Source organism: Bufo bufo, chromosome 1, assembly GCF_905171765.1.
Source record: "Bufo bufo chromosome 1, aBufBuf1.1, whole genome shotgun sequence".
NCBI classification, from domain to species: domain Eukaryota; kingdom Metazoa; phylum Chordata; class Amphibia; order Anura; family Bufonidae; genus Bufo; species Bufo bufo.
This window is the reverse complement of record NC_053389.1, coordinates 607,283,317-607,310,251: the sequence shown is the minus strand read 5'-3', so window position 1 is coordinate 607,310,251 and position 26,935 is coordinate 607,283,317. Positions and strand designations below refer to the sequence as shown.

The 26,935-nt window shown below is 47.5% G+C and overlaps 1 protein-coding gene and 1 long non-coding RNA gene across 6 annotated transcripts in view; one reads left to right on the top strand and one right to left on the bottom strand.

The window, feature by feature from the left end:
- Positions 1–26,935, top strand: part of KTI12 (KTI12 chromatin associated homolog) — a 99,339-nt gene that overhangs the window by 4,811 nt on the left and 67,593 nt on the right. For 3 of the 5 annotated variants that reach the window (XM_040413619.1, XM_040413617.1, XM_040413621.1), the window contains exon 2: positions 9,340–9,500. In XM_040413619.1, the coding sequence (XP_040269553.1) occupies positions 9,353–9,500 (148 nt within the window). In that variant the 5' untranslated portion in view covers positions 9,340–9,352. Of the gene's footprint in view, positions 1–9,336; positions 9,501–26,935 lie in introns of all 5 variants that reach the window. The other 2 variants (XM_040413620.1, XM_040413618.1) reach the window with 1 other exon arrangement.
- Positions 1–26,935, bottom strand: part of LOC120985598 — a 241,685-nt gene that overhangs the window by 200,074 nt on the left and 14,676 nt on the right. The window lies entirely within an intron of this gene.

Here is a 26,935-nt window from a genome sequence, read left to right as displayed (position 1 = left end):
GTCTAGATAACTCTCCCATAGAAGTCAATGAGGTCTCCTCCTGACCATTGTGTCTGTGGCCCATGGGGCTGCCGTAAAGCAATTTTTTTAATGCTTTTGTAAATGCTGTTAAGAACAGCTCAGACAAGATGGCCGCCTCCATATATTAATGCTCAGGAAATAGAAGAAATAAATCTGCAGTATATTTTCACGGTCCGCAAAACGGGGTCCTGTTTTTCCGTGATCCGTGACCGTTTTTTCGTCCGTGGGTCTTCCTTGATTTTTGGAGGATCCACGGACATGAAAAAAAAGTTGTTTTGGTGTCCGCCTGGCCGTGCGGAGCCAAACTGATCCGTCCTGAATTACAATGCAAGTCAATGGGGACGGATCCGTTTGACATTGACACAATATGGTGCAATTTCAAACGGATCCGTCCCCCATTGACTTTCAATGTAAAGTAAGGAGTTAATATACCATCGGATCGGAGTTTTCTCCAATCCGATGGTATATTTTAACTTGAAGCTTCCCCATCACCATGGGAACGCCTCTATGTTAGAATATACTGTCGGATTTGAGTTACATCGTGAAACTCAAATCCGACAGTATATTCTAACACAGAGGCGTTCCCATGGTGATGGGGACGCTTCAGGTTAGAATATACTAAAAGAACTGTGTACATGACTGTAGGGATCGACCGATTATCGGTTTTACCGATATTATCGGCCGATATTGAGGATTTTGAACGTTATCGGTATCGGCATCTATTTTGCCGATATTCCGATAACGTATTGGGAACACAGAACGCGCTGCTCTCAGCGCGTTCTGTGTTCCCTCTGCAGCACAGGGGAGAAGGAAGCCGTGTCTTCTCCCCCTGTGCTGCTGCTGCCGCCGCCGCCAATGGCAGGAGAGGAGACAAGAGGAGGGGCGGGGCTGTGGCCGCTGCGCCACCAATGAAGATGAGTCTTTCATTAATTCATATACAGGAGGCGGGAGCTGGCTGCAGAATCACATAGCCGGCTCCCGACCTCTATGAACGGCAGCTGCGGTCCGCGGTAGTTAACCCCTTAGGTGCCGCGGATCGCAGCTACCGCTCATAGAGGTCGGGAGCCGGCTATGTGATTCTGCAGCCAGCTCCCACCTCCAGTGCGCCCCCCCCAAGCCCCCTAGTATTAATCATTGGTGGCGCAGTGCGCCCCCCATCCCAATAGTGAAAACGTTGGTGGCGCAGTGCGCCCCCCCCACCCAAGCCCACCCCCCCAGTATTAATCATTGGTGGCAGTGGCCACAGGATCCCCTCTCCCCTGCTCCTCCGATCGGAGCCCCAGCAGTGTAATCCTGGGGCTCCAATCGGTTACCATGGCAGCCAGGACGCTATTGAAGCCCTGACTGCCATGTTCAGCTCCATGCTGCTGTGTGCACAAAGCACAGAGCAGCAGGGACAGTGTGAGCTCCTATTCACCCTGATAGAGATTTATCAGGGTGAATGGGACAAGGGTTCTAGTCCCTAAGGGGGCTGAAAGTTAGTAAAAAAAACCCACAAAAATATTAAGTATAAATGAAAAAGATTAAAAATAAATAAATAAATAATACACGTTAACAATAAACATATAAATTTTCATCAGATTTGTGTAGGAAAATTTTTTTTTTCTCAAAAATAAAAATACCCAGAATATCGGTATAAATTATCGGCTATCGGCCTGAAAGTTGACAAGTTATCGGTATCGGCCCTAAAAAATCAATATCGGTCGATCCCTACATGACTGCCCCCTGCTGCCTGGCAGGTGCTGCCAGGCAGCAGGGGGCAGCCCCCCCCCCCCCCCCCCTGTAGTTAACACATTGGTGGCCAGTGTGGCCACCCCCCCCCTCCCCTGTAGTTAACTCATTGGTGGCCAGTGGGCCCCCCCCCTCCCCTGTAGTTAACTCATTGGTGGCCAGAGGGCCCCCCCCCCTCCCCTGTAGTTAACTCGTTGGTGGCCAGTGGGCCTTCTCCCCTCCCTCCCCCTCCTAATTAAAATCTCCCCCCTATCATTGGTGGCAGCGGAGTGTACCGATCGGAGTCTCAGTTTAATCGCTGGGGCTCCGATCGGTAACCATGGCAACCAGGACGCTACTGCAGTCCCGGTTGCAATGGTTACTTAGCAATTTGTAGAACCATTATACTTGTGGTCGTGGCAACCAAGAACGTACCGAGTCCTACCTGAGATATCCTACTCTTAAGCGGTTAGAGTTGTGCCGCAACCGCGTCGTGGAGGGACGCCTGAAAGAGGGCATCCCCTTTGAGAGTAACAGGTGAAAGGGGTGGGCGGGAGGGGGAAACTCTGCACCTCGTACGATTTGTGGGAGGGTGCCGGCCGTTGAAGTAGGCAGCCATGCCCCTCCCACAAATACAGGCCAATGAATCGGCCTTACACTTGTGGTCGTGGCAACCAAGAACGTACCGAGTCCTACCTAAAATATCCTACTCTTAAGCGGTTAGAGTTGTGCCGCAACCGCGTCGTGGAGGGACGCCTGAAAGAGGGCAAAAAGGCATACCGATTGGCAGGAGTAATTTATTACAACGTAATTACAGAACCAGACTCTGGAAAGCCATTGACATTTCAATTTCGGGGTGAGGTATGTAACGGTTAAAACACGTGGAGCGCCAACGTCCTAATTTCTGAATGATATGCGCTGGCACCTGGTTCTTGGAGGCCGCGGATGCTGCCCCTATGCGGAATGAATGTCCCGAGATCGAGGTGGGGTCGCCACCCAAGTTGGCCACTAGGGAGCGTACGTGGGACACGAACTGATGGGTGGTGAGTGGTGCCACCCCGAAGGGCAACAGTGGACTGCTTGGGCCGGACCCCGGCAAGGCTGATAGTAGCTGACGGAGAACTGTGACGGGGCACCACTGATGAGACCTAGGGAAATAGGACACCGGGACTGGGGGGCCCACCTGTGATGTTTTAGACGTCCTCAGCAGCAGCACGTAACTTTCGGCGTTTTGGACCAGCTGGCCGACTGTGAGAAACCTGCTGCCGCTGGGAGAACAAGTGAACTCCCCAGGCCTCAAGAAGCCATAGAAAGCTAGATAGATGGCGGATTTGAGCACCAGGCTGGGTAGAACCCCAAAAGGATTTCTATCCAGGACATCAGACAGTCTACGGAAAAGGAGCCCGGTGACAGCCTGCCTACGCACTTGGCCTTGGGGCCCGCATTTGCTCAAACCCTTAAGTGCGGCTTTGACGGTATGCATGGAGAACACCGACGCCCTTTCTCGATGACTGATGGAGAGGAAACGTTGCACTCCCGACAAGTATGACCTCACCGTATTGTGGGAGAGCTTGAGTTCTGAGTGGCAGTAGCCAATGAAAGCCAGGATGTAACCTACAAAACTGGATCCCCCCTGAGGACATTCCCTCTGAAACTTGCAAAACGCCTTCCACCCGGTGTTATATGCCCTGGTGGTGTTAGGGGAAAGGGACTTGGATATCAAGGCGTAGGCTTGATTAAGGATTCGTGAGGAGGGACGGTAGCGCCCGCTACATCTGCCTCTGGCATGACCTGCAAGAAGAGGGAGAAATTAGCCCTCGATAAGGCATCAGCAGCCACGTTTTTGTGAACCTGGCACATGCGCACTATGGACATGAAAATGGTAATGTAGGGAGAGTTGCACTAATCGTCTTAAGAGACACATGACATGGGATGATTTAGACGACCCACTGTTTACAATGTCTACCACTGCTGTATTGTCAGACACGAACAAACAGACCGATTTACCCAATGATTGCCCCATATGTGGGCAGCTACCACAATGGGGTACAGCTCGAACAGTGCCGAGGTGTGGAGGAAACCTGGGATCTGTCCCACCTCGGCAGACCATTCGCCTGCGACCCAGTGGGTGCCAAAAATAGCGGCAAAACCTGAGCTCGCAGCCGCCTCTGAGAAGACTACAGGAGATTGACACGATAACTCAGGAATGAACAAGGACACCCCATTCCATTGACAAAGAAATTGGTCCCACATGTGCGGATCAGCTAAGGCCCGACTATCCAGACACACTGGGCTGTCCTGCTCCGGGGCCGTGGCCAGGAGCGCCAACAGGCGGGATATGAACGATCTGCCCTGCGGAATGATGCGCATGGCGAAATTTAACATGCCCAGTAGTGACTGCAAATCGGCCTCAGTGACCACGGTCGTGACTGCAAATCTATGGATGACTTCTCTGATTCTCACCAATTTGTCCGAAGGTAATCTGGCTAACCTGTCCTGTGAGTCTAGTTCAATGCCCAGACGGATCAGGAAACCTTTGTCCAATTCGGACTCTATCAGTGTGTCTACAGAATTGGGATTCCTCTGGGCAGACTGAAGGTTCTTGCACTCATACGTGAATTCTGGAGTCGTGACTAACCCTGTGTGGAAGCCCTCGAGAAACCCTGAGACCAGGAACTGCACGAACCCTGGATTGTGGTGACCTCGCAAGAATTCCTGTAAGCAGCTGGTATTGACCACACTCATGTTATTTTTACCGATTTTAATGAGCACGCGACTCTGGGAAGGGCCCTAAAACAGTTGGTGCAGATGTGCAACAGACAGCACTGCCCGAAATTACAAGATGCGTAATTGTTACAGATCTGGGCCCTACCTGGCTGAACAATGGGCCGGCCTAGCTTGTCCATGGAGCTGGGGGGGTCTGAAAACATCGAGTGGCCCAGCTGATGAGCTGGAAGGGTACGATGAAGTACTGGCGGCTGACTTGTGGCACCACTCTACGGAGTGGAAGATGGACTGACAGGCGGAACAGGAGGGAGCTTTCAGGCCTGCAAAGTGCCTGCAGAACAGCTCTGTATCTGGTTGGACCAATCTGTCACATGTTGGAACTGGGAAAGCGCAGCTGCTGCTTTGGCTGAAAACGAACAATGATAGTCGTAAAACGAATTTCCTCCATACTTGTAACCCAACTCTGTAACCCGAAAGAGGTACAGATCGAGTTCCTCCCTCCTGTCCGGCCTGGCAGAACATACGACATCCCTGAAAAGGTTAAACGACAAGACGAATTCCGGGATGGTTAGCTTGCGGTTAAGCCTGTGGTCATGGCCTCTCAGCACCACCGAGACTTCCCCGCAAGCTGTAACTTTGTTGTCAGACAAGTCTCTGGAGGCTATCAGCAACGAAGCGAGGTTAACATCCCTACCCTCAAGGATGTCTTTCCTAATGCTGATCGGGACGAAAATGAGATGGAGCCCCGTTGGGGATGGGTTGGACAGTACGGGTATCCCCTACCGCAGAGGTGGTAGCGACCGGGACCTCAGGGGCAGAAACCGGAACGACCGAGCCGTGAGACTCGATTAATTCCAACCTCGCCTGTATTGAAGTGATCGCCGATGTCAGACTGTTCAGCATGACGTGCAACTGAGCAAGTGACGCTTGCACCGTGGTCATAGGGGGATCGTCACAACTGGGCACTAAAGAGTCTTTCCACAGTCGATACAACTCTGCCTTCCTGGCGGAAGCCGGGAAAGGGACGCCCTTCTTCGTTAGCTCCGACATGAGCTTGGGAATGGTCCATGCACGTAGGGACGGTATACTGCTCCCCTCTGACATTCCTGCTGCGTTCTCGTCCACAGACGCCTTGACGATGTCTGATGCGTGTGACATCACAGCTGTGAAAACAGTAACGTAAGTGACCGGCTAAACTGGACGACCACCAGCATCCGTGAAACTGCTTAGCAAAGTAAGGAAAGGTGCACTACCCCCGTGTAGCTACGCACACTAACACCAGAAGGACCGTGAGGGAGTGGCCAAGAACCGCCACCCAGAAATAGCACACAGGGGAGATATGATGTACTTACCTACTCAGAAATCTATACTGACCACCGCAGAAAGCTTGTGAAACAGCACAGCCTAGACGTGAAACAGTGCGTGAGACACACAACCCACTCGTGGGCACTTCCTTTCCCCTCCCCAACGTGTGCCCCTACTACCTTACCGACAGGCCACAATCACGGAATGAGATCAAGACTAAAATTTGGACCCTGGAAGCAAAACAATGAAGGTGTCAACTGTGGATCGTGCCTGCCATACGGAACCGTGCAGGTAAAACATGAAATGACTGGACGTGAGCTGTAAGCTGCAGGCGACCGGTAGAAAGGGGTTTAGTCGCTGGCTAACATGTTCCCCCCCGACCGTTCCTGGTGTTGTCACGGATCCCTACCTATCTAAGCGGCACGGCGGCCCGTGCCAGACTTTAGTGAAGATGCGGAGCGTGGCCAATGCGTCCCCCGTATCCCTCCACGATAACCGCGTGGGGAGCGCGGAGCTCCCTGGTACCGTGGACCCGAATGGGGGGACTCCCTTGCGCAATTGCCTCCGCCCCACACCAACACGGTACTTGAGCCACGTGGAGGGCAACGCGGCTCCCTGGTAGAGTGCCCAGTGCGGGGGTGCCCTCCTTCGCCCAGGGCCGACCCACCTGCCGGCTGAGCACTTCTACCGCGTGGGGAGTAGCGCAGCCCTCTGGCCTGAACCGGTGTAGGGGGGCCCCCCGAATCAACGCGGGCCCCGCCGCATCGGTTTAATGGATGTTGCCGCGTGGGGGGTCGTGCCGCTCCCTGGCAGGGTGCCCAGTGCAGGGGTGCCCCCCTTGCTCGAGGGGCCAACCCACCGCCGGCTGGGCCCACCCACCGCGTGGGGAAACGGCGCAGCCCCCTGGCATTGAGTAGAGACAGAGGGGAGGCCTTATGTGACACGGCCCCCCACCCTTCACCAATTTGAGGACGTGCCGCGTGGGGGGCCTTACCGCTCCCTGGCAGTGTGTCCAGTGCGGGGGTGCCCCCCTTCGTTTGAGGGGCCGACCCACCTCCGGCTGGGCACACCCACCGCGTGGGGAAACGGCGCAGCCCCCTGGCATTGAGTAGGGACAGGGGGGAGGCCTTATGTGGCTCGGCCCCACCCCTTTATCGGACAAAACGTAAGCCACGTGGCGCCGCACTTGCTCCCTGGCAGGGCGCCCAGTGCGGGGGTGCCCCCCTTCCTTTGGGGGCCGACCCACCGCCGGCTGAGCCCGCCCACCACGTGGGGAAGCAGTGCGACGCTGGCCAGATCAGAGGAGGGAGGGGGGCCCTCTCCACCACGGGCCCCGCCCCCCGCTAGTAATGAGAACCATTGTGGAACCTCCGAGCGGGGAAGGAGGGTAGCGCTGCCACCGTCGTGGCTCCGCCCCCCCCCCCGCCGGAGGAGGGCAGTGTTCGGGAGCCCTGTGGACGGGGGAGGAGGGGAGCGCAGTCACAGCCGCGGCTCGCTCCCCCCCCCCCCCCCCCCCCCCGGGAAATGACTGCCAGAACGTAGTGGATGAGGGAGCCTGCCCTCCGTTACGGTCCGCCCCCCGCCTGGAAGGAAGAAGCGATGCGGTCCGGAGCGTGGCCCCCACTCACTTAGAGGCCAGCCGACCGGACTCCACTTACCTGCCTGCTGGAGAAAAATGCCAGGTACGAGTGCACGCTTCCTGCGAAACTCTGCACCTCGTACGATTTGTGGGAGGGTGCCGGCCGTTGAAGTAGGCAGCCATGCCCCTCCCACAAATACAGGCCAATGAATCGGCCTTACACTTACCTGCGAGCTGCGATCTCTGCGTCCGGCCGGGAGCTCCTCCTACTGGTAAGTGACAGGTCCGGCCGGGAGCTCCTCCTACTGGTAAGTGACATGACCTGAAAGTCAATGGGTCCGCAAAAAAAAACGGAAAACGGCACAACGGCCACGGGTGCACACAACGGTCGTGTGCATGAGGCCTAAGGCCGAGAGCGGTCCGTGGTATGCCGGGCTGGATTCCTGTTCAGAGCAGGAGCGCACGGCGTCATTGGTTGCTATGAACAGGAATCAAGCCCGGCATACCTCGGGCCGCTCTCGCCCTAACGGGCAGATTAGAAAAAAGGAGATGTGTTACTATCTGGTTTTAACTGGCAGATAACAGTTTTTTTTTTCCCCATACGTTTCCTTTAAAGGGGTTTTCTGAGATTTCTTTTAACCGATGACCCTCTGGATCGGTCTTTAGGATCTGATCGATGGGGGTCTGAGACCCGGGACCTAGGCCGATCAGCTGTTTGGGAAGGCACTGGCGCTTGCAGTAGTGTTTCGGCTCTCATGGTATAGCAGCTCAGTCCCATTCACTTCATATGTGCCTAGGCCATGTGACCAATGAATTTGATGTCACATGGCCGAGGCTAAGCTGCGAGAAGGCTGTGGCGCTACTGGGAGCACCGCAGCCTTCTCAAATAGCTGATCAGTGGGGGTCCCAGGTGTCTGAAGCTAATGAACAATCCATAGGACAGGTCATCAATAAAAAAAATCTCAGAAAACCCATTTAAGGCCACAGCACGAATTTCGGTGTGTTTCTGCACCAAATCCGCATGTGTTACTTTGCGATTTGATGCAGATTTCACCCTTCCAATGAAAAAGGTGAAACTCCTACAAAAGAACCACACAAACAAGTGACATGCTGCAGATCTCAAAATCCGCATGACAGGTCAGTTTTCACTTGGAAGAAAAAAGCAAAGTGTAGATGAGATTTGTCTAATCTCATAGACTTTGCTGGTACTGTATTCCACTGTGAGACTCCACACAGAAAATCTGCACCACAGTTGCATAAAAACACATAGATCCGCACTTTATTGTGATTTTATGCGGTTTTTGTTGCAGATTTTGTTTGATTTCTGTAGGCTTTCCTCTTTGTATGTCAGTACTGGTTTTGGCTCACAATAACTGATCAAACTAACTGACTAAGTAACTGAAGTGTGAACTCAGCCTTGGGGCTCATGCACACAACCGTATGTATTTTGCGCTCCACAAAAAAAATCCGCAAAAAATACGGAAGACGTTTGTGTGTTCCATATTTTGCTGTACTTCGTACTAAGTACTTTTGAATAACCCTGGGTCACTTTTAGGGTCTATGTTTTTTGGATTAAATTCCGTATTTAGCGGAACGGAACAGCTGGGCCCTAATAGAACAGCCCTATCCTTGTCCGTAATGCGGACAATAATAGGACATGTTCTATTTTTTTGCAGAACAGAGATACGGAGTAACTTCCGTTTTTTGTTTTTTTTTGCGGACCCATTGAAATGAATGGTTACGCATATGGTCCGCAAAAAAAACGGAACAGACACGGAAAGAAAATACGTTCGTGTGCATGAGCCCTAAGCCTGTAAGCTCTGCACACAAAAAAAAACTACACTGAGCCGTTTACTGGAAACATTAAGGAAAAGTATGTTCAGGTTTGAGATGGATGATTTGTACACCTCGGCTGTACGGCCTAAACATGATGTACATAGAACCTGACTGTTGGCCATCTTCTGTGCTCTGATAGCTTGATGTGTTTATTCCAGCAGGCTGGTTCCAACAATGCCACTTGTTGTGATGTGCGGATTCCCTTGCAGCGGAAAGAGTCGTAGAGCATTAGAGCTGAAGGAACACTTGGAGCAGAAGGGAAGAAAAGTTTACATTGTTGGAGACCATGGTCTAGGAGTAGATAAGAATTCCGTGTATGCAGGTGAGCAGGCTTCTTAAATACTAGAAGTTATGATGTTCCAGGATGATCGGCATGTTAAAGGGGTTGTCCGGGTTCAGGGCCGAACCCAGATATAAACTATTCTTTATTCTTTTACTACATAAGAGTGTAGCATCGGAGCATTTACTTGCTCTGATGGTCCCCCTTGCCCTTGCACTGCATCACACAGCACAAGGTCTGTTTACTGCCGGTGACTTACCAGGCTTCTCTTCACTATGCTAGGCGGAGACTTATTTAAATAATTTTTTCCTTTTTCCTAATTTTTCAATAATACATGGGGCTTTTTATGCCTTTTTTGTTTTGTTTTGTTTTGTTTTTTATCTGAGAAAAGGTAAAAAAAAAAAAAAGCCTTCTGACATGCACTAGAGAGTTAATGGGTTTTCGAAGGCCCAGAGACTCGTGCACTCCCAAGAGACTGTAATTGCTAGGACTGCAGATGGAAGCAGCATTGCCGCTGCCTGGTCAGTATACAAGCACTTACTGAGAGCTGTGTATACAGCATTGTTGGAAGGCAGGGACTGTAAATAACGGTCTCTGCCTTCTCAATATGGATCCCAGCTGTCACTCCAGTAAGAGCGTTCAGAACCATCCTTGCAGAGTTAAATATGGAAGGCCCACACTCTGGAGAAACAAGAAACACATTTTTTTATTTTTTTTATTTAGCATATATTACTAACTGACCAGCAGTATTCTAGAAGTGTACTTTGTTTCACCCTAAAGGCTCATGCACACGACCGTATGTATTTTGCGGTCCGCAAAAAACTGATCCGCAAAATATACGGATGACGTCCATGTGCATTCCGTATTTTGCGGAACAGAACAGCTGGCCCCTGATAGAACAGTACTATCCTTGTCTGTAATGTGGACAATAATAGGACATGTTCTATTTTTTTGCGGAATGGAAATACGGAAACGGAATGCCCACAGAGTAACTTCTGTATTTTTTTGCAGACCCATTGAAATGAATGGTTCCGTATACAGTCCGCAAAAAAAAAACGGAATGGACATGGAAGGAATATACGTTCATGTGCATGAGCCCTAACTCAGTTACATCCATACGTTTTGAACTTTTTCATCATGGGAACCTGGTCATGTGATCTCAAGTCTGACCAGCAGTCCAGAGCTTGCCCTAATGTGTAAACAGGGACTCGGTCTTTCTAATTACTTCCTGTGAACTCCCTCAAATCCCTCCTGGCAGCATTCAGGCCCCTTTCCCCCCCCTTCCCCCCCCCTTCCCACCACTCCTCTGTATTCTGTAGAAAATATAATGTCTCCTCTATCTAAAGAATCAGGAGTGCAGATATATAATAGGTGAGTGTATACAGGGATTAGCTGCAGTTATATAGAACTCCTTACTCACACTTCCTGTCTATGCCATCTGTATGTGCTGACTCTCCAGTGTAGTTCTATATGTAGCTTCACACTGGTCTCCCTGCCCCCTGCATGTAAGAGCTGACAGGGCAGAGAGGGGAGACAGGCTGAAACTGCATCACATAGGAGTACATGAAGACCCTGCAGTGTGAAGGGACACAAGCTGTGTGTCACTGATCTCTCATGGCTGCCATCAGGGAAATGCAGTGTGGTGAGACTCCGTCCCCCCTGTCTCTGGAAAGCCAGGCATGATGGGAAATGTCTGATTTTTTGGGGAAAACCATATCTGAGGGGAAGAAGGAATCAACATGACGGATAACCCACAAATTGCACATTAAGTAAAACCTCTAGACACTGCATACACAAGAGCCTCTATCTTACTCTTTAATAATGGCCTATAATGCACAATATAGGCAAAAAAAAATTCCTGGACTGCTTTTTTAAGGCTCCTTTTACACGGGCATCATGGAAGAGGTCAGGATGCGTTGCGGGAAACCTGCGCGAGTGCGCACGCAATTTGAGTCAGTTTTGTCTGCGATTGCGTTCTTCAGTTTTTTTCCGAGCAAGTGCTAAGCGTTTTAATGTGTTTTGCACGCGAGTGATAACAAACTGAATGTTGGTACCCAGACCCGAACCCGGACTTCTTCTTCACTGAGGGTTAAGAAATAATTTTAAAAAATTACTCACCTCATCCACTTGATCGCGTAGCCCTTAGTGTCTTCTTTCTTCTTCTTGCAGAACCTGCAAAAGTATCTGCACTGACGTCATCGCAGGTCCTGCTGAATGAAGATAGAAGAACCTTCTATCTTCATTCAGTAGGACCTGCACTGAAGTTACTGCGCTCATCCCTATTTATTCACATCATCTCCTTAGCAACCATCTGTGAAAATCTTGCTAGCGTATGCAATGCGATTTTCACGCAGCCCCATTCACTTCTATAGAATATAGAACATGCTGCGATTTTCACGCAACGCACAAGTGATGCGTGAGAAACATTGCTCATGTACACAACCCCATTGAAATGAATGGGTCAGGATTCAGTGCGGGTGCAATGCGTTCACCTCACGCATTGCACCTGCGCGAAAAACTCGCCCGTGTGAAAGGGGCCTAAGAGTTTTTACATGTGGACTAAGTTTCATGGTAAGACCTGCTTACTGTATGAGGCTCTGGATGTTTTGTGGTAGTGGTACTATAAAGTTTTTATAGGGGTAATCTTATTAAACGTTATGTTTTATGAGTCTAATCCTTGCTGTTTTCTTTTATGAAAGTGTGGGACATTCGTAAAGCTTATCTCTTTGGGGGACTTGGCACATCTAGGCATAACATGTACAGTCTATTGATGTCGGTGAGAACTCCATAATGCTTTATTTCCCCCTGTGGAGGTGCTATATGAAAATGCAACACTTGGGCCTCTATCACACAAGAGACACAGATTGTGTCAGAATCTGTTCAGTGATGGTTTTGCACGCAAGTGCAGTCACTTTTTTTTGTTATTCTTCAGTTTTTCTGCACGCAATCTACATCTCCTAGCAGCCATCAGTAAAAAATGCATTACATCAATTTTTTTTTTACGGAAGCCCCATTAACTTCTATGGAGATACAGCTGCGTGAAAAACATATAGAACATGCTGTGATTTTTTTTTTTCCCCTTACCCATGACGGCACCCATGCGACTAGGACCTCCCATCTAGGATAAGAAACCTGAAGAGATAAAATGGTTCACACCCCCACCATAGGAGGTACCTGAGGAGCTATTGCTCCTTTCTTACTTGGTTCTCACCTCTGGGGGCTGGGGAAGGTCCGAGTCTACAATATCGTAATGGGACCTATTCCTGGCGGCGTAAGTCTCTTTGGGAGCCGTTGCCTAAGTCTGCCCTGCTTCCTGCCTCTTCCCAAGCCTCATTAGGGAGCCGCTGTGGCCGTGTTCAGGCAGCTCCTAGTCCATAGTGGTGCGGTGGCCGTCGTCTCGCTTCCAAAATGGCGGCGTGCGCTTCTGATGCGCTCTACGCAGGCGGTCATTCCTGGCACTGCTGGCCGGAAGGGGGAAGGGCACCTTCTTACATGGATTAGGCGTATTTGGGCCTAGAGTTAAAAGGAGCCGAGGCGCGTTACAAGTTGGCAGCAGGAGGGACCAGCCAGCCTTGGTCTGCACACAGTGCTTTGCAGGATCTGGAGTTTTCCACTTGCATGTCAGAATCAGGTGACGCCAGACGTGCCGATCCCTTGGAACCCTCGAGGCTCACAAGCCCGGTATTGGACCTCATCTGCTAATGAAACATTAAGATCTGTACAACTATGTCTGCACATGACAGCTTCAGGGATCAAGCTCGTATGGGTTTTGTTCCCTCAAGCTGCATTCTCACCATGCGATTTACTGATATGATTTCGCATGATGAAAATTTGTTAATGAAACAGGAAGAACTGTACAACTATGTCTGCACATGACAGCTTCAGGGATCAAACTCCTATAGTGCAACTTGTTGCAATATACTGATGAGAAAAATGGCTGATTATATATATTTTTACACAATGTATTTAATTCATCATTTTTTATCTACTTCATTTTTTCTTGTGTCTCATTATTTTCAGCCATATCATTAATCTTTCTAAACCGATCCATGGGAACTTATTTTAGTGATTTTAAAACACTTTATTTCACATGGGTGTATACTTTCTACTATGTTTGAACAGGTCTCTGCTGTGTGGCTGATTGTAGGATTGCGCTCCCCTCCTCCCCTTTTTCTGGGGCTGATGGGAGTCCATCCTACATAAACCCACAGCAAAATTGACACAGTGGATTATGACTAAGAACTGAATAGTTCGAAACGTGGTAATCTGGGAGAGTGAAGAGGGGTGCCACTGTACTTGTATATACAATTTGGTGCAATAAAGACCGGGATTGACAAAACTTTACCACGAGTGCTGCAGCCTCCATTTTTCTACACGTTAAACCACTATGTCAAGCTTGTATAGACAAGTTAGTTATGGAAGAATCCCATAGCTTATCTAAAAGCATTAAGGGCTTGGTATGGTCTGAAGTTAAGTCTTCCATTAAGTCCTTCGGTCTGAGCCGTCTGAAGTCACCAGAAAGGTGTACCTATAATATGGACTCTGATTCAGATTTTTCTGGGGAGGATGAGGACATAGAATCCGGCCAGGTCTTATCTTCAGAATTCTTCTCTTCAGCTGAGGATTCAGCAGGGAAGGCGCTATTCCCACCGGAAGATACCGAGCCTTTGTTAAAAGCCGTTAAAACCACTATGCAATTAGAGAATGTAAAACAGCCTAAAACTATTACTGACCAGGTGTTTGAGGGTCTCGGCCCAAAACGTCAAAGTTTTTCCCGTTCATAACATGGAAAGCACTGATTAGAAAAGAATGGAAAAACCCTTACAGGAAACTTTTTATACCGAATTCAAAAATATGCATTTGAAGAGTCAGTGGCTGGTGTATGGGACAGAGCTCCTACCATAGATGCCCCTGTAGCTAAAATAGCCAAGAAATCGTCTCTTCCTTTTGATGATTTAGGCTGTTTAGGAGATCCTTTTGATAAAAAAGCAGATGTTTATCTTAGACTTGCCTGGGAATGTGCCTCAACAAGTCTTAGGCCGGCCATTGCTGCCTCTTGGGTCTCCAGATCCTTAAGGCTATGGTTAGATCAACTACTAGGGTCTCATATTAAAGACAAAACCCCTACAGAGGATTTACTAACTTCCCTCCCTACCTTCCTTAAGGCCCCTTTCACACGGGCAAGTTTTCCGCGCTGGTGCAATGCGTGAGGGGAACGCATTGCACCCGCACTGAATCCGGAACCATTCATTTCTATGGGGCTGTGCACATGAGCGGTCATTTTCACGCATCACTTGTGCGTTGCATGAAAATCACAGCATGCTCTATATTGTGCGTTTTTTTTATTTAGCATATATTACTAACTGACCAGCAGTATTCTAGAAGTGTACTTTGTTTCACCCTAAAGGCTCATGCACACGACCGTATGTATTTTGCGGTCCGCAAAAAACTGATCCGCAAAATATACGGATGACGTCCATGTGCATTCCGTATTTTGCGGAACAGAACAGCTGGCCCCTGATAGAACAGTACTATCCTTGTCTGTAATGTGGACAATAATAGGACATGTTCTATTTTTTTGCGGAATGGAAATACGGAAACGGAATGCCCACAGAGTAACTTCTGTATTTTTTTGCAGACCCATTGAAATGAATGGTTCCGTATACAGTCCGCAAAAAAAAACCGGAATGGACACGGAAGGAATATACGTTCATGTGCATGAGCCCTTACTCAGTTACATCCATACGTTTTGAACTTTTTCATCATGGGAACCTGGTCATGTGATCTCAAGTCTGACCAGCAGTCCAGAGCTTGCCCTAATGTGTAAACAGGGACTCGGTCTTTCTAATTACTTCCTGTGAACTCCCTCAAATCCCTCCTGGCAGCATTCAGGCCCCTCCCCCCCCCCCCCCCCCCCCTTCCCACCACTCCTCTGTATTCTGTAGAAAATATAATGTCTCCTCTATCTAAAGAATCAGGAGTGCAGATATATAATAGGTGAGTGTATACAGGGATTAGCTGCAGTTATATAGAACTCCTTACTCACACTTCCTGTCTATGCCATCTGTATGTGCTGACTCTCCAGTGTAGTTCTATATGTAGCTTCACACTGGTCTCCCTGCCCCCTGCATGTAAGAGCTGACAGGGCAGAGAGGGGAGACAGGCTGAAACTGCATCACATAGGAGTACATGAAGACCCTGCAGTGTGAAGGGACACAAGCTGTGTGTCACTGATCTCTCATGGCTGCCATCAGGGAAATGCAGTGTGGTGAGACTCCGTCCCCCCTGTCTCTGGAAAGCCAGGCATGATGGGAAATGTCTGATTTTTTGGGGAAAACCATATCTGAGGGGAAGAAGGAATCAACATGACGGATAACCCACAAATTGCACATTAAGTAAAACCTCTAGACACTGCATACACAAGAGCCTCTATCTTACTCTTTAATAATGGCCTATAATGCACAATATAGGCAAAAAAAAATTCCTGGACTGCTTTTTTAAGGCTCCTTTTACACGGGCATCATGGAAGAGGTCAGGATGCGTTGCGGGAAACCTGCGCGAGTGCGCACGCAATTTGAGTCAGTTTTGTCTGCGATTGCGTTCTTCAGTTTTTTTCCGAGCAAGTGCTAAGCGTTTTAATGTGTTTTGCACGCGAGTGATAACAAACTGAATGTTGGTACCCAGACCCGAACCCGGACTTCTTCTTCACTGAGGGTTAAGAAATAATTTTAAAAAATTACTCACCTCATCCACTTGATCGCGTAGCCCTTAGTGTCTTCTTTCTTCTTCTTGCAGAACCTGCAAAAGTATCTGCACTGACGTCATCGCAGGTCCTGCTGAATGAAGATAGAAGAACCTTCTATCTTCATTCAGTAGGACCTGCACTGAAGTTACTGCGCTCATCCCTATTTATTCACATCATCTCCTTAGCAACCATCTGTGAAAATCTTGCTAGCGTATGCAATGCGATTTTCACGCAGCCCCATTCACTTCTATAGAATATAGAACATGCTGCGATTTTCACGCAACGCACAAGTGATGCGTGAGAAACATTGCTCATGTACACAACCCCATTGAAATGAATGGGTCAGGATTCAGTGCGGGTGCAATGCGTTCACCTCACGCATTGCACCTGCGCGAAAAACTCGCCCGTGTGAAAGGGGCCTAAGAGTTTTTACATGTGGACTAAGTTTCATGGTAAGACCTGCTTACTGTATGAGGCTCTGGATGTTTTGTGGTAGTGGTACTATAAAGTTTTTATAGGGGTAATCTTATTAAACGTTATGTTTTATGAGTCTAATCCTTGCTGTTTTCTTTTATGAAAGTGTGGGACATTCGTAAAGCTTATCTCTTTGGGGGACTTGGCACATCTAGGCATAACATGTACAGTCTATTGATGTCGGTGAGAACTCCATAATGCTTTATTTCCCCCTGTGGAGGTGCTATATGAAAATGCAACACTTGGGCCTCTATCACACAAGAGACACAGATTGTGTCAGAATCTGTTCAGTGATGGTTTTGCACGCAAGTGCAGTCACTTTTTTTTGTTATTCTTCAGTTTTTCTGCACGCAATCTACATCTCCTAGCAGCCATCAGTAAAAAATGCATTACATCAATTTTTTTTTTACGGAAGCCCCATTAACTTCTATGGAGATACAGCTGCGTGAAAAACATATAGAACATGCTGTGATTTTTTTTTTTCCCCTTACCCATGACGGCACCCATGCGACTAGGACCTCCCATCTAGGATAAGAAACCTGAAGAGATAAAATGGTTCACACCCCCACCATAGGAGGTACCTGAGGAGCTATTGCTCCTTTCTTACTTGGTTCTCACCTCTGGGGGCTGGGGAAGGTCCGAGTCTACAATATCGTAATGGGACCTATTCCTGGCGGCGTAAGTCTCTTTGGGAGCCGTTGCCTAAGTCTGCCCTGCTTCCTGCCTCTTCCCAAGCCTCATTAGGGAGCCGCTGTGGCCGTGTTCAGGCAGCTCCTAGTCCATAGTGGTGCGGTGGCCGTCGTCTCGCTTCCAAAATGGCGGCGTGCGCTTCTGATGCGCTCTACGCAGGCGGTCATTCCTGGCACTGCTGGCCGGAAGGGGGAAGGGCACCTTCTTACATGGATTAGGCGTATTTGGGCCTAGAGTTAAAAGGAGCCGAGGCGCGTTACAAGTTGGCAGCAGGAGGGACCAGCCAGCCTTGGTCTGCACACAGTGCTGTGCAGGATCTGGAGTTTTCCACTTGCATGTCGGAATCAGGTGACGCCAGACGTGCCGATCCCTTGGAACCCTCGAGGCTCACAAGCCCGGTATTGGACCTCATCTGCTAATGAAACATTAAGATCTGTACAACTATGTCTGCACATGACAGCTTCAGGGATCAAGCTCGTATGGGTTTTGTTCCCTCAAGCTGCATTCTCACCATGCGATTTACTGATATGATTTTGCATGATGAAAATTTGTTAATGAAACAGGAAGAACTGTACAACTATGTCTGCACATGACAGCTTCAGGGATCAAACTCCTATAGTGCAACTTGTTGCAATATACTGATGAGAAAAATGGCTGATTATATATATTTTTACACAATGTATTTAATTCATCATTTTTTATCTACTTCATTTTTTCTTGTGTCTCATTATTTTCAGCCATATCATTAATCTTTCTAAACCGATCCATGGGAACTTATTTTAGTGATTTTAAAACACTTTATTTCACATGGGTGTATACTTTCTACTATGTTTGAACAGGTCTCTGCTGTGTGGCTGATTGTAGGATTGCGCTCCCCTCCTCCCCTTTTTCTGGGGCTGATGGGAGTCCATCCTACATAAACCCACAGCAAAATTGACACAGTGGATTATGACTAAGAACTGAATAGTTCGAAACGTGGTAATCTGGGAGAGTGAAGAGGGGTGCCACTGTACTTGTATATACAATTTGGTGCAATAAAGACCGGGATTGACAAAACTTTACCACGAGTGCTGCAGCCTCCATTTTTCTACACGTTAAACCACTATGTCAAGCTTGTATAGACAAGTTAGTTATGGAAGAATCCCATAGCTTATCTAAAAGCATTAAGGGCTTGGTATGGTCTGAAGTTAAGTCTTCCATTAAGTCCTTCGGTCTGAGCCGTCTGAAGTCACCAGAAAGGTGTACCTATAATATGGACTCTGATTCAGATTTTTCTGGGGAGGATGAGGACATAGAATCCGGCCAGGTCTTATCTTCAGAATTCTTCTCTTCAGCTGAGGATTCAGCAGGGAAGGCGCTATTCCCACCGGAAGATACCGAGCCTTTGTTAAAAGCCGTTAAAACCACTATGCAATTAGAGAATGTAAAACAGCCTAAAACTATTACTGACCAGGTGTTTGAGGGTCTCGGCCCAAAACGTCAGAGTTTTTCCCGTTCATAACATGGAAAGCACTGATTAGAAAAGAATGGAAAAACCCTTACAGGAAACTTTTTATACCGAATTCAAAAATATGCATTTGAAGAGTCAGTGGCTGGTGTATGGGACAGAGCTCCTACCATAGATGCCCCTGTAGCTAAAATAGCCAAGAAATCGTCTCTTCCTTTTGATGATTTAGGCTGTTTAGGAGATCCTTTTGATAAAAAAGCAGATGTTTATCTTAGACTTGCCTGGGAATGTGCCTCAACAAGTCTTAGGCCGGCCATTGCTGCCTCTTGGGTCTCCAGATCCTTAAGGCTATGGTTAGATCAACTACTAGGGTCTCATATTAAAGACAAAACCCCTACAGAGGATTTACTAACTTCCCTCCCTACCTTCCTTAAGGCCCCTTTCACACGGGCAAGTTTTCCGCGCTGGTGCAATGCGTGAGGGGAACGCATTGCACCCGCACTGAATCCGGAACCATTCATTTCTATGGGGCTGTGCACATGAGCGGTCATTTTCACGCATCACTTGTGCGTTGCATGAAAATCACAGCATGCTCTATATTGTGCGTTTTCAACACAACGCAGGCCCCATAGAAGTGAATGGGGCTGCGTGAAAATCGCAAGCATCCGCAAGCAAGTGGGGATGCGGTGCGATTGTCACGCATGGTTGCTAAGATGAAAGTCTATTCACTGTATTATTTTCCCTTATAACATGGTTATAAGGGAAAATAATACCATTCTTTAATACAGAATGCTTAGTAGAAGGTCAATTGAGGGTTAAAAAAAATAAATAAAAATTAACTCACCTCCTCCTCTTGATCGCGTAGCAGCCGGTCTCTTCTTACTACTTTAATCATGAGCTGCCGGCTAAAGGACCGTGGTGATGGACCATGTGATTGGACCATGTGATGACGTCACCACAGGTTCTTTGACAGGTCCTGAAGAAAGAACAGGAGACCGGCAGCTACGCGATCAATTGGAGGAGGTGAGTTAATTTTTATTTTTATTTTTTAACCCTCAATTGACCTTGTACTAAGCAGTCTGTATTAAGGAATGCTATTATTTTCCCTTATAACCATGTTATAAGGGAAAATAATTACATCTACACAACACCGAACCCAAACCTGAACTTCTGTGAAGAAGTTCGGGTCTGGGTACCACAGTCAGTTTTTTATCACACGCGTGCAAAACGCATTGCACCCGCGCGATAAAAACTGAATAACGGAACGTAATCGCAGTCAAAACTGACTACAATTGCGTACCTACTCGCGCGCGTTTGCCGAAATGCACCCGGGACGCATCCGGACCTAATCCGGACACTCTCGTGTGAAAGGGGCCTAAGGCAGCAGATTTCCTTGCAGACGCTTCTACTGATGTGGTCCCTTTTTCTGCCAGAGCAGCTGCCATGTCAAACGCAGCAAGGCATGCTATTTGGCTTAAATCGTGGAAAGGGAAATATGTTGATGTACTGGGACCCTAACTTTTTAAATTTTACCTAGCTACTCAGCAAAGACACCAGTTATCACAGTCCATGTATGACGCTACTGTAGTGGTGATCCTGAAGCCAGATAAAGACCCTTTGGAGTGTGGGTCATATAGACCAATCTCGCTTCTGAACTTAGATTATAAAATACTTACAAGGCTACTGGCTAACAGATTAAACAAGGTAATTGCCACTATAGTACATAAAGTTTAGTCAGGATTTATACCGGGTAGATCGTCATCTGATAACATTAGGAGAGCGCAGGCCATCGCGCAGATAGGTAGGGCAGGAGATAAGCACTTGGCCCTGGCATCGCTGGATACAGCCAAGGCTTTCGACTCAGTGGAGTGGACATATTTAATAGAAGTGTTATAGAGCTTTGGCTTCGGCCCCAAGTTTATCAAATGGATAGAGATACTGTATCTACTTCCTAAAGCAAACATATTAGTGAATGGGTCTCAGAGTCTTTTGAGCTTCACAGAGGCACTAGGCAAGGGTGCCCCCTGTCGCCGCTATTATTCGCTGTAGCGATAGAACATCTCGCCCTTAGAATTAGGCAGGTTCAGGCCTTTATAGGTGTTGGCATAGGGGATAGAATAGATAAAGTGGGATTATATGCAGATGATCTCCTTCTTTTTATGGATGAACCTGAGACTACGCTCCCTAGAGCGATTGAAATAATAGGAACATTTGGGGAGTACTCGGGCTTGCACATAAATTGGACGAAGTCTGCAATTATGCCCCTATAGGAACAATACTGTAACTTACCGGTTGTGGATCGCTTCATGTACCTGGGAATTGTGATCCCTAGGGTTCCCAAATTGTCGCATTCCCTAAATATAGCACCTCTGGAATCCCTGTTTATTGATAAATTCAGAATGTGGAATTTCCTACCGTTATCAACCATGGGGAGATTAAACCTGGTTAAAATTGATTCTTTTGCCCAAAGCTACATGTGCCTACTGGCACATGTATGCACACCGGTACTGCAGGGATTCTTTGGTCACATTTATGCACTGGTGGCTAACTTTATCTGGGGAGAAGCTAGACGGAAAATTTCCCTTAAAGGGACACTGACAGGCCTTCTGAGCATAGTTAGCTCTTTATATGCCCCCCTAGGTCTTATAATAAGTTCCCAATTCATATAAGTATTATCCCTGTGCGCTTTATAAAACGTTAAAAATAATCTTTATAATCACCTCTCCTTTCTGCCCAAGGGGCGTTCTTTGCGGCGCATTTGTGCCCAGCCGCGTCCCAACTGCCGGGTCCTTAGACACGCCCATCTCATTAGTATTCACTTCGCTGGGCGGTATTTCTCAGTCCCCGACATTCGGAGATCATGCGCCCGGCACCCTCGCTCGCCGGGATCACATTGCGCCAAGTGAATACTAATGAGATGGGCGTGTCTAAGGACCCGGCAGTTGGGACGCGGCTGGGCACAAATGCGCCACAAAGAACGCCCCTTGGGCAGAAAGGAGAGGTGATTATAAAGATTATTTTTAACGTTTTATAATGCGCACAGGGATAATACTTATATGAATTGGGAACTTATTATAAGACCTAGGGGGGCATATAAAGAGCTAACTATGCTCAGAAGGCCTGTCAGTGTCCCTTTAATGTTCTGCAGAGATCTAAGCTAGAGGGGGGAGCTGCCCTGCCTGATTTTTTCTTATATTACCTGGCTGGTCAGCTGAAATTCTTATCTTCTTGGATATCAGCATTAGAATTACCAAATGCAGAATATTATCTTAGGGAATACTTACATATGTCCTCCCTATGGCCATTAGGCCTCTTTCACACAAGCGTGTCTGGATAAGGTCCGGATGCATTGCGGCAAACCCGCGCGAGTAGGTACCCAAATGCAGTCAGTTTTGACTGCGATTGTGTTCAGTTTTTATCGCGCGGGTGCGATGTGTTTTGCACGCGCGTGATAAAAAACTGAATGTGGTACCCAGACCCGAACTTCTTCACAGAAGTTCAGGTTTGGGTTCAAGGTTGTGTAGATTGTATTATTTCTCCTTATAACATGGTTATAAAGGGAAAATAATAGCATTCTGAATACAGAATGCATAGTACAATAGGGCTGGAGGGGTTAAAAAAATAATATTTTTTTTTTAACTCAATCCACTTGTTCGCGCAGCTGGCATCTCCTCTGTCTTCTTCTTTGAGGAATAGGACCTTTGATGACGTCACTGCGCTCATCACAAGATCTTTTACCATGGTGATGGATTATGTGACGGACCATGTGATGAGCGCAGTGATGTCATCAAAAGTCCTATTCCCCAAAGAAGAAGACAGAAGAGATGCCGGCTGCGCGAACAAGTGGATTAAGGTGAGTTAAATTATTTTTTTATTTTCTTTTAACCTCTCCAGCCCTATTGTACTATGCATTCTGTGTTCAGAATGCTATTATTTTCCCTTATAACCATGTTATAAGGGAAAATTATAAAGATCGGGTCCCCACCCCGATCGTCTCCTAGCAACCGTGCGTGAAAATCGCACAGCATCCGCACTTGCTTGCGGATGCTTGCGATTTTCACGCTGCCCCATTCACTTCTATGAAAAACGCACAATAAAGAACATGCTGCGATTTTAACGTAATGCAAAAGTGATGCGTGAAAATCACCGCTCATGTGCACAGCCCCATAGAAATGAATGGGTCCGGATTCAATGCGGGTGCAATGCGTTCACCTCACGCATTGCACCAGCGCGGAAATCTCGCCTGTGTGAAAGAGGCCTTACTGGAAGAGCCAAGTCTTGTCCCTACACGTCTTCTCCCTCTGCATAGATTAGCCCACCGGGTGGGGAGTGCTGCTAAGATGCAATCATTCAGAGATCTCCCGGATTATATTTAAATATGGGAAAATCCCATGTTTGCTCATCTGAGAGAACTGGAAGGAGCGACTTTATGGAAATCCCATGGTGTCCTTATCCTACGAGACCTATATGTTGGGGACACTCTACGTTCCTTCTCACAGATGCAGGAGAAATTTGAGTTACCTCGTAACTTTTTCTTTAGATACTTGCAACTGAAACACGCGCTAAAGGCTCAGTTTGGGGAAAGAGGGCGAAACATCTCACAATACCCTTTAATAGGTATACTAAAGTCGCAGGGCCCGAGGGGTATCATTTCTGTGCTCTATACACACCTGCTCAATAATCGCATGTTGTTGAACCCTCTCGCCGTCGAGGGAAAGTGGAGAATCTCAATACCTTCTCTGACGGCTGATTATTGGAATGAAGCCTTAATGGCTCCGATGAGGGTCTCTCCATCAATTAACAATAGGCTGATTCAGCTGTTTATTCTGCACAGAAGTTATTTTACACACACCAGGCTACACAAAATGGGTAGACTTCCACACAATAGATGTCATGGATGCCGACTTTTGGCACCTCATGCGGGTTTGCATGTATTTAAAAGGCTTCTGGAGAGAAGTGATTGAGATATTGACAACTATGGTTCCCTCTGCAGTACCTCTTTGCCCTAAAGTCTGTGTTCTGGGTATATTAGATGAGAAGATTTGGGGACATTATCACAGGGTATTCCTGAGTGAGACTCTATTCCTTGCTAGGAAAGCCATTGCCTTGAGGTGGATGGCCGATAGAGCACCCACACTAGGTCAATGGAAATCACTGGTCAATCACGCTGTGAGCATGGAATTATTTTTATTTATTTACAGAAAATGCCCACAAAAGTTTCATAGGCTGTGGGGAGAGTGGTGCTGATCTCCTTTAACTCTGCATAATGCATGCATGTATTCTGTGGCTGATACTGTTCACACGTTTGCTGCACAATAATGTGCGGGCCTCGGGGTCTGGATTAATGCTTCATTATACCTGCTGATCACCTTTCTCAGATCAAGAATGGATCTTTTTTTTTTCTTTTCTTTTTTTTTTTTCTTCTCATATCTGATGTAAGATTCTAGAGATATATCATACTGTCAATGTATCCCATGCGTGGGATTTATCCCTGCTATGTCCTACTGTGACATGCCTTACTTGTTAAACTTCAATAAAACGAGTTTAAAAAAAAAAAAAAATGTGGAAAGGGGATCAAGGTTCCAAGTCTAGACTTTGCTCTCTCCCATGTGAAGGTTCTAGGTTGTTTGGTTCCTCTCTTGATGACATCCTAGAGAGCCTGAGATAAAAAGAAGGGTTTTCTGGTTCCCCAGAAAACTTATTTTTTTCGTAAACCCAAGGCCAGTTTTGAAAGACAAAGGGGTAGACAGAGTGATAGGAGACAGAGGGAAAAATTTCCTAAAAGATCTCTTTTTTTTTTTTTTTTTTTCAAACCCCAGGACAATAGACCAAAAGACAAACTGCAGTGACGCCATAAGTCAGGTGGGAGGAAGACTGTCTGTCTGTTTTTCCCAGCCTGGGGGTCCATTTCTCAGAACAAGTGGATCCTAAGTGTAATAGAAAACTGATTCCGGCTGGAATTCCTTTCTCGTCCACCAGATTTTTTTTTAACTCCGTTTGTCCCAAAAATCTGGAAAAAGAGAGGCTTTGGAATCAGAAGTTTTTTTTCTCTTTTAGACAAGGGAGTTTGTCCAGTCCCCAAGATAGAGGGGGCAAAGGGTTCTATTCCCCTTTGTTTTTGGTGGAAAAACCAAATGGAACATTCAGAGTTATTTTAAATCTGAAGAAATTAAACAAATCCCTAGTCTACAAGAAATTTCGCATGGAGACGATAAAATCTACTGCGAGTCTCCTCTTCCAGGATTGCTTGATGGCAAGCCTGGATCTGGAAGATGCTTATTATCATTAGGGATCGACCGATTATCGGTTTGGCCGATATTATCGGCCGATATTGAGGATTTTGAACGTTATCGGTATCGGCATCTATTTTGCCGATATACCGATAACGTATTGGGAACACAGAACGCGCTGCTCTCAGCGCTCTCTGTGTTCCCTCCGCAGCACAGGGGAGAAGGAAGCAGTGTCTCCTCCCCCTGTGATGCTCCTGCTGCTGCCGCTGCCTCCAATGACAGGACGGAAGACAAGAGGAGGGGAGGGGCTGTGGCCGCTGCGCCACCAATGAAGATGAGTCTTTCATTAATTCAAATACAGGAGGCGGGAGCTGGCTGCAGAATCACACAGCCGGCTCCCGACCTCTATGAACGGCAGCTGCGGTCCGCGGTAGTTAACCTCTTAGGTGCCGCGGATCGCAGCTACCGCTCATAGAGGTCGGGAGCCGGCTATGTGATTCTGCAGCCAGCTCCCGCCTCCTGTATGTGAAAGAGAGGTATCTTCATTGGTGGCGCAGTGCGCCCCCCCCCCCCTCAAGCAGTGCGCCCCCCACCCCTCAAGCCCCCTAGTATTAGTCATTGGTGGCGCAGTGCGCCCCCCACCCCCATCCCAATAGTAAGAACATTGGTGGCGCAGTGCGCCCCCCCCCTCCCCCCCCCCCCCCAGTTCTAATCATTGGTGGCAGTGGCCACAGGATCCCCTCTCCCCTGCTCCTCCGATCGGAGCCCCAGCAGTGTAAGCCTGGGGCTCCGATCGGTTACCATGGCAGCCAGGACGCTATTGAAGCCCTGGCTGCCATAGTCAGCTCCATGCTGCTGTGTGCACAAAGCACAGGGCAGCAGGGAGAGTGCGAGATCCTATTCACTCTGATAGAGATCTATCAGGGTGAATGGGACAAGGGTTCTAGTCCCTAAGGGGGCTAAAAGTTAGTAAAAAAAAAAAACACCACAAAAATATTAAGTATAAATGAAAAAGATTTACAAAAAAAATAAAATAATAATACACGTTAACAATAAACATTAATTTTCAGCAGATTTGTGTAGGAAATTTTTTTTTTTCCTCAAAAATAAAAATACCCAGAATATCGGTATAAATTATCGGCCTGAAAGTTGACAAATTATCGGTATCGGCCCTGAAAAATCAATATCGGTCGATCCCTAATTATCATGTTCCAATCCATTCTTCCTCCCAAAAGTTTTTAAGAACAGCAGTCTGGGTTCAGGGAAAGTTGATGCATCTCCAATACAGGGCGCTTCCCTTCGGGCTATCTCAGGCTCATAAGAGTCTTCACCAAAGTGGTAGTAGAATTAGTGGCTTTTGTCTGTCAGGAATTACTCTGGTGCCCTATCTGAATGATTTCTTAATAGTCTCTCAGTCAAAAGAGGGGCTAGAAAAAGATACAGAATTCTTCTGCTCCACTTTAGAGAACTTAGGATGGATAATAAATTGGAAAAAATCAAATTTTATTCCTTCTCAAGTTTTCATTTTTTTGGGGAATTCAGTTAGACTCCGTCTGCAAAGGAGTTTTCTTACCCTTCCAAGAAGAGTCGATCAGGGAACAAGTATGGTCAGTGTTCCTTTCTTACCAGTGTTCTTTCAGGGAGGCGATGGTGGTGCTCGGGCAGATGACATCAGCGATTCCAGCAGTACCTTATGCATAGATCCACTCCAGAGATCTTCAAGCAGACACCTAAAGAATTATTAGGAACACCTGTTCTATTTCTCATTAATGCAATTATCTAGTCAACCAATCACATGGCAGTTGCTTCAATGCATTTAGGGGTGTGGTCCTGGTCAAGACAATCTCCTGAACTCCAAACTGAATGTCAGAATGGGAAAGAAAGGTGATTT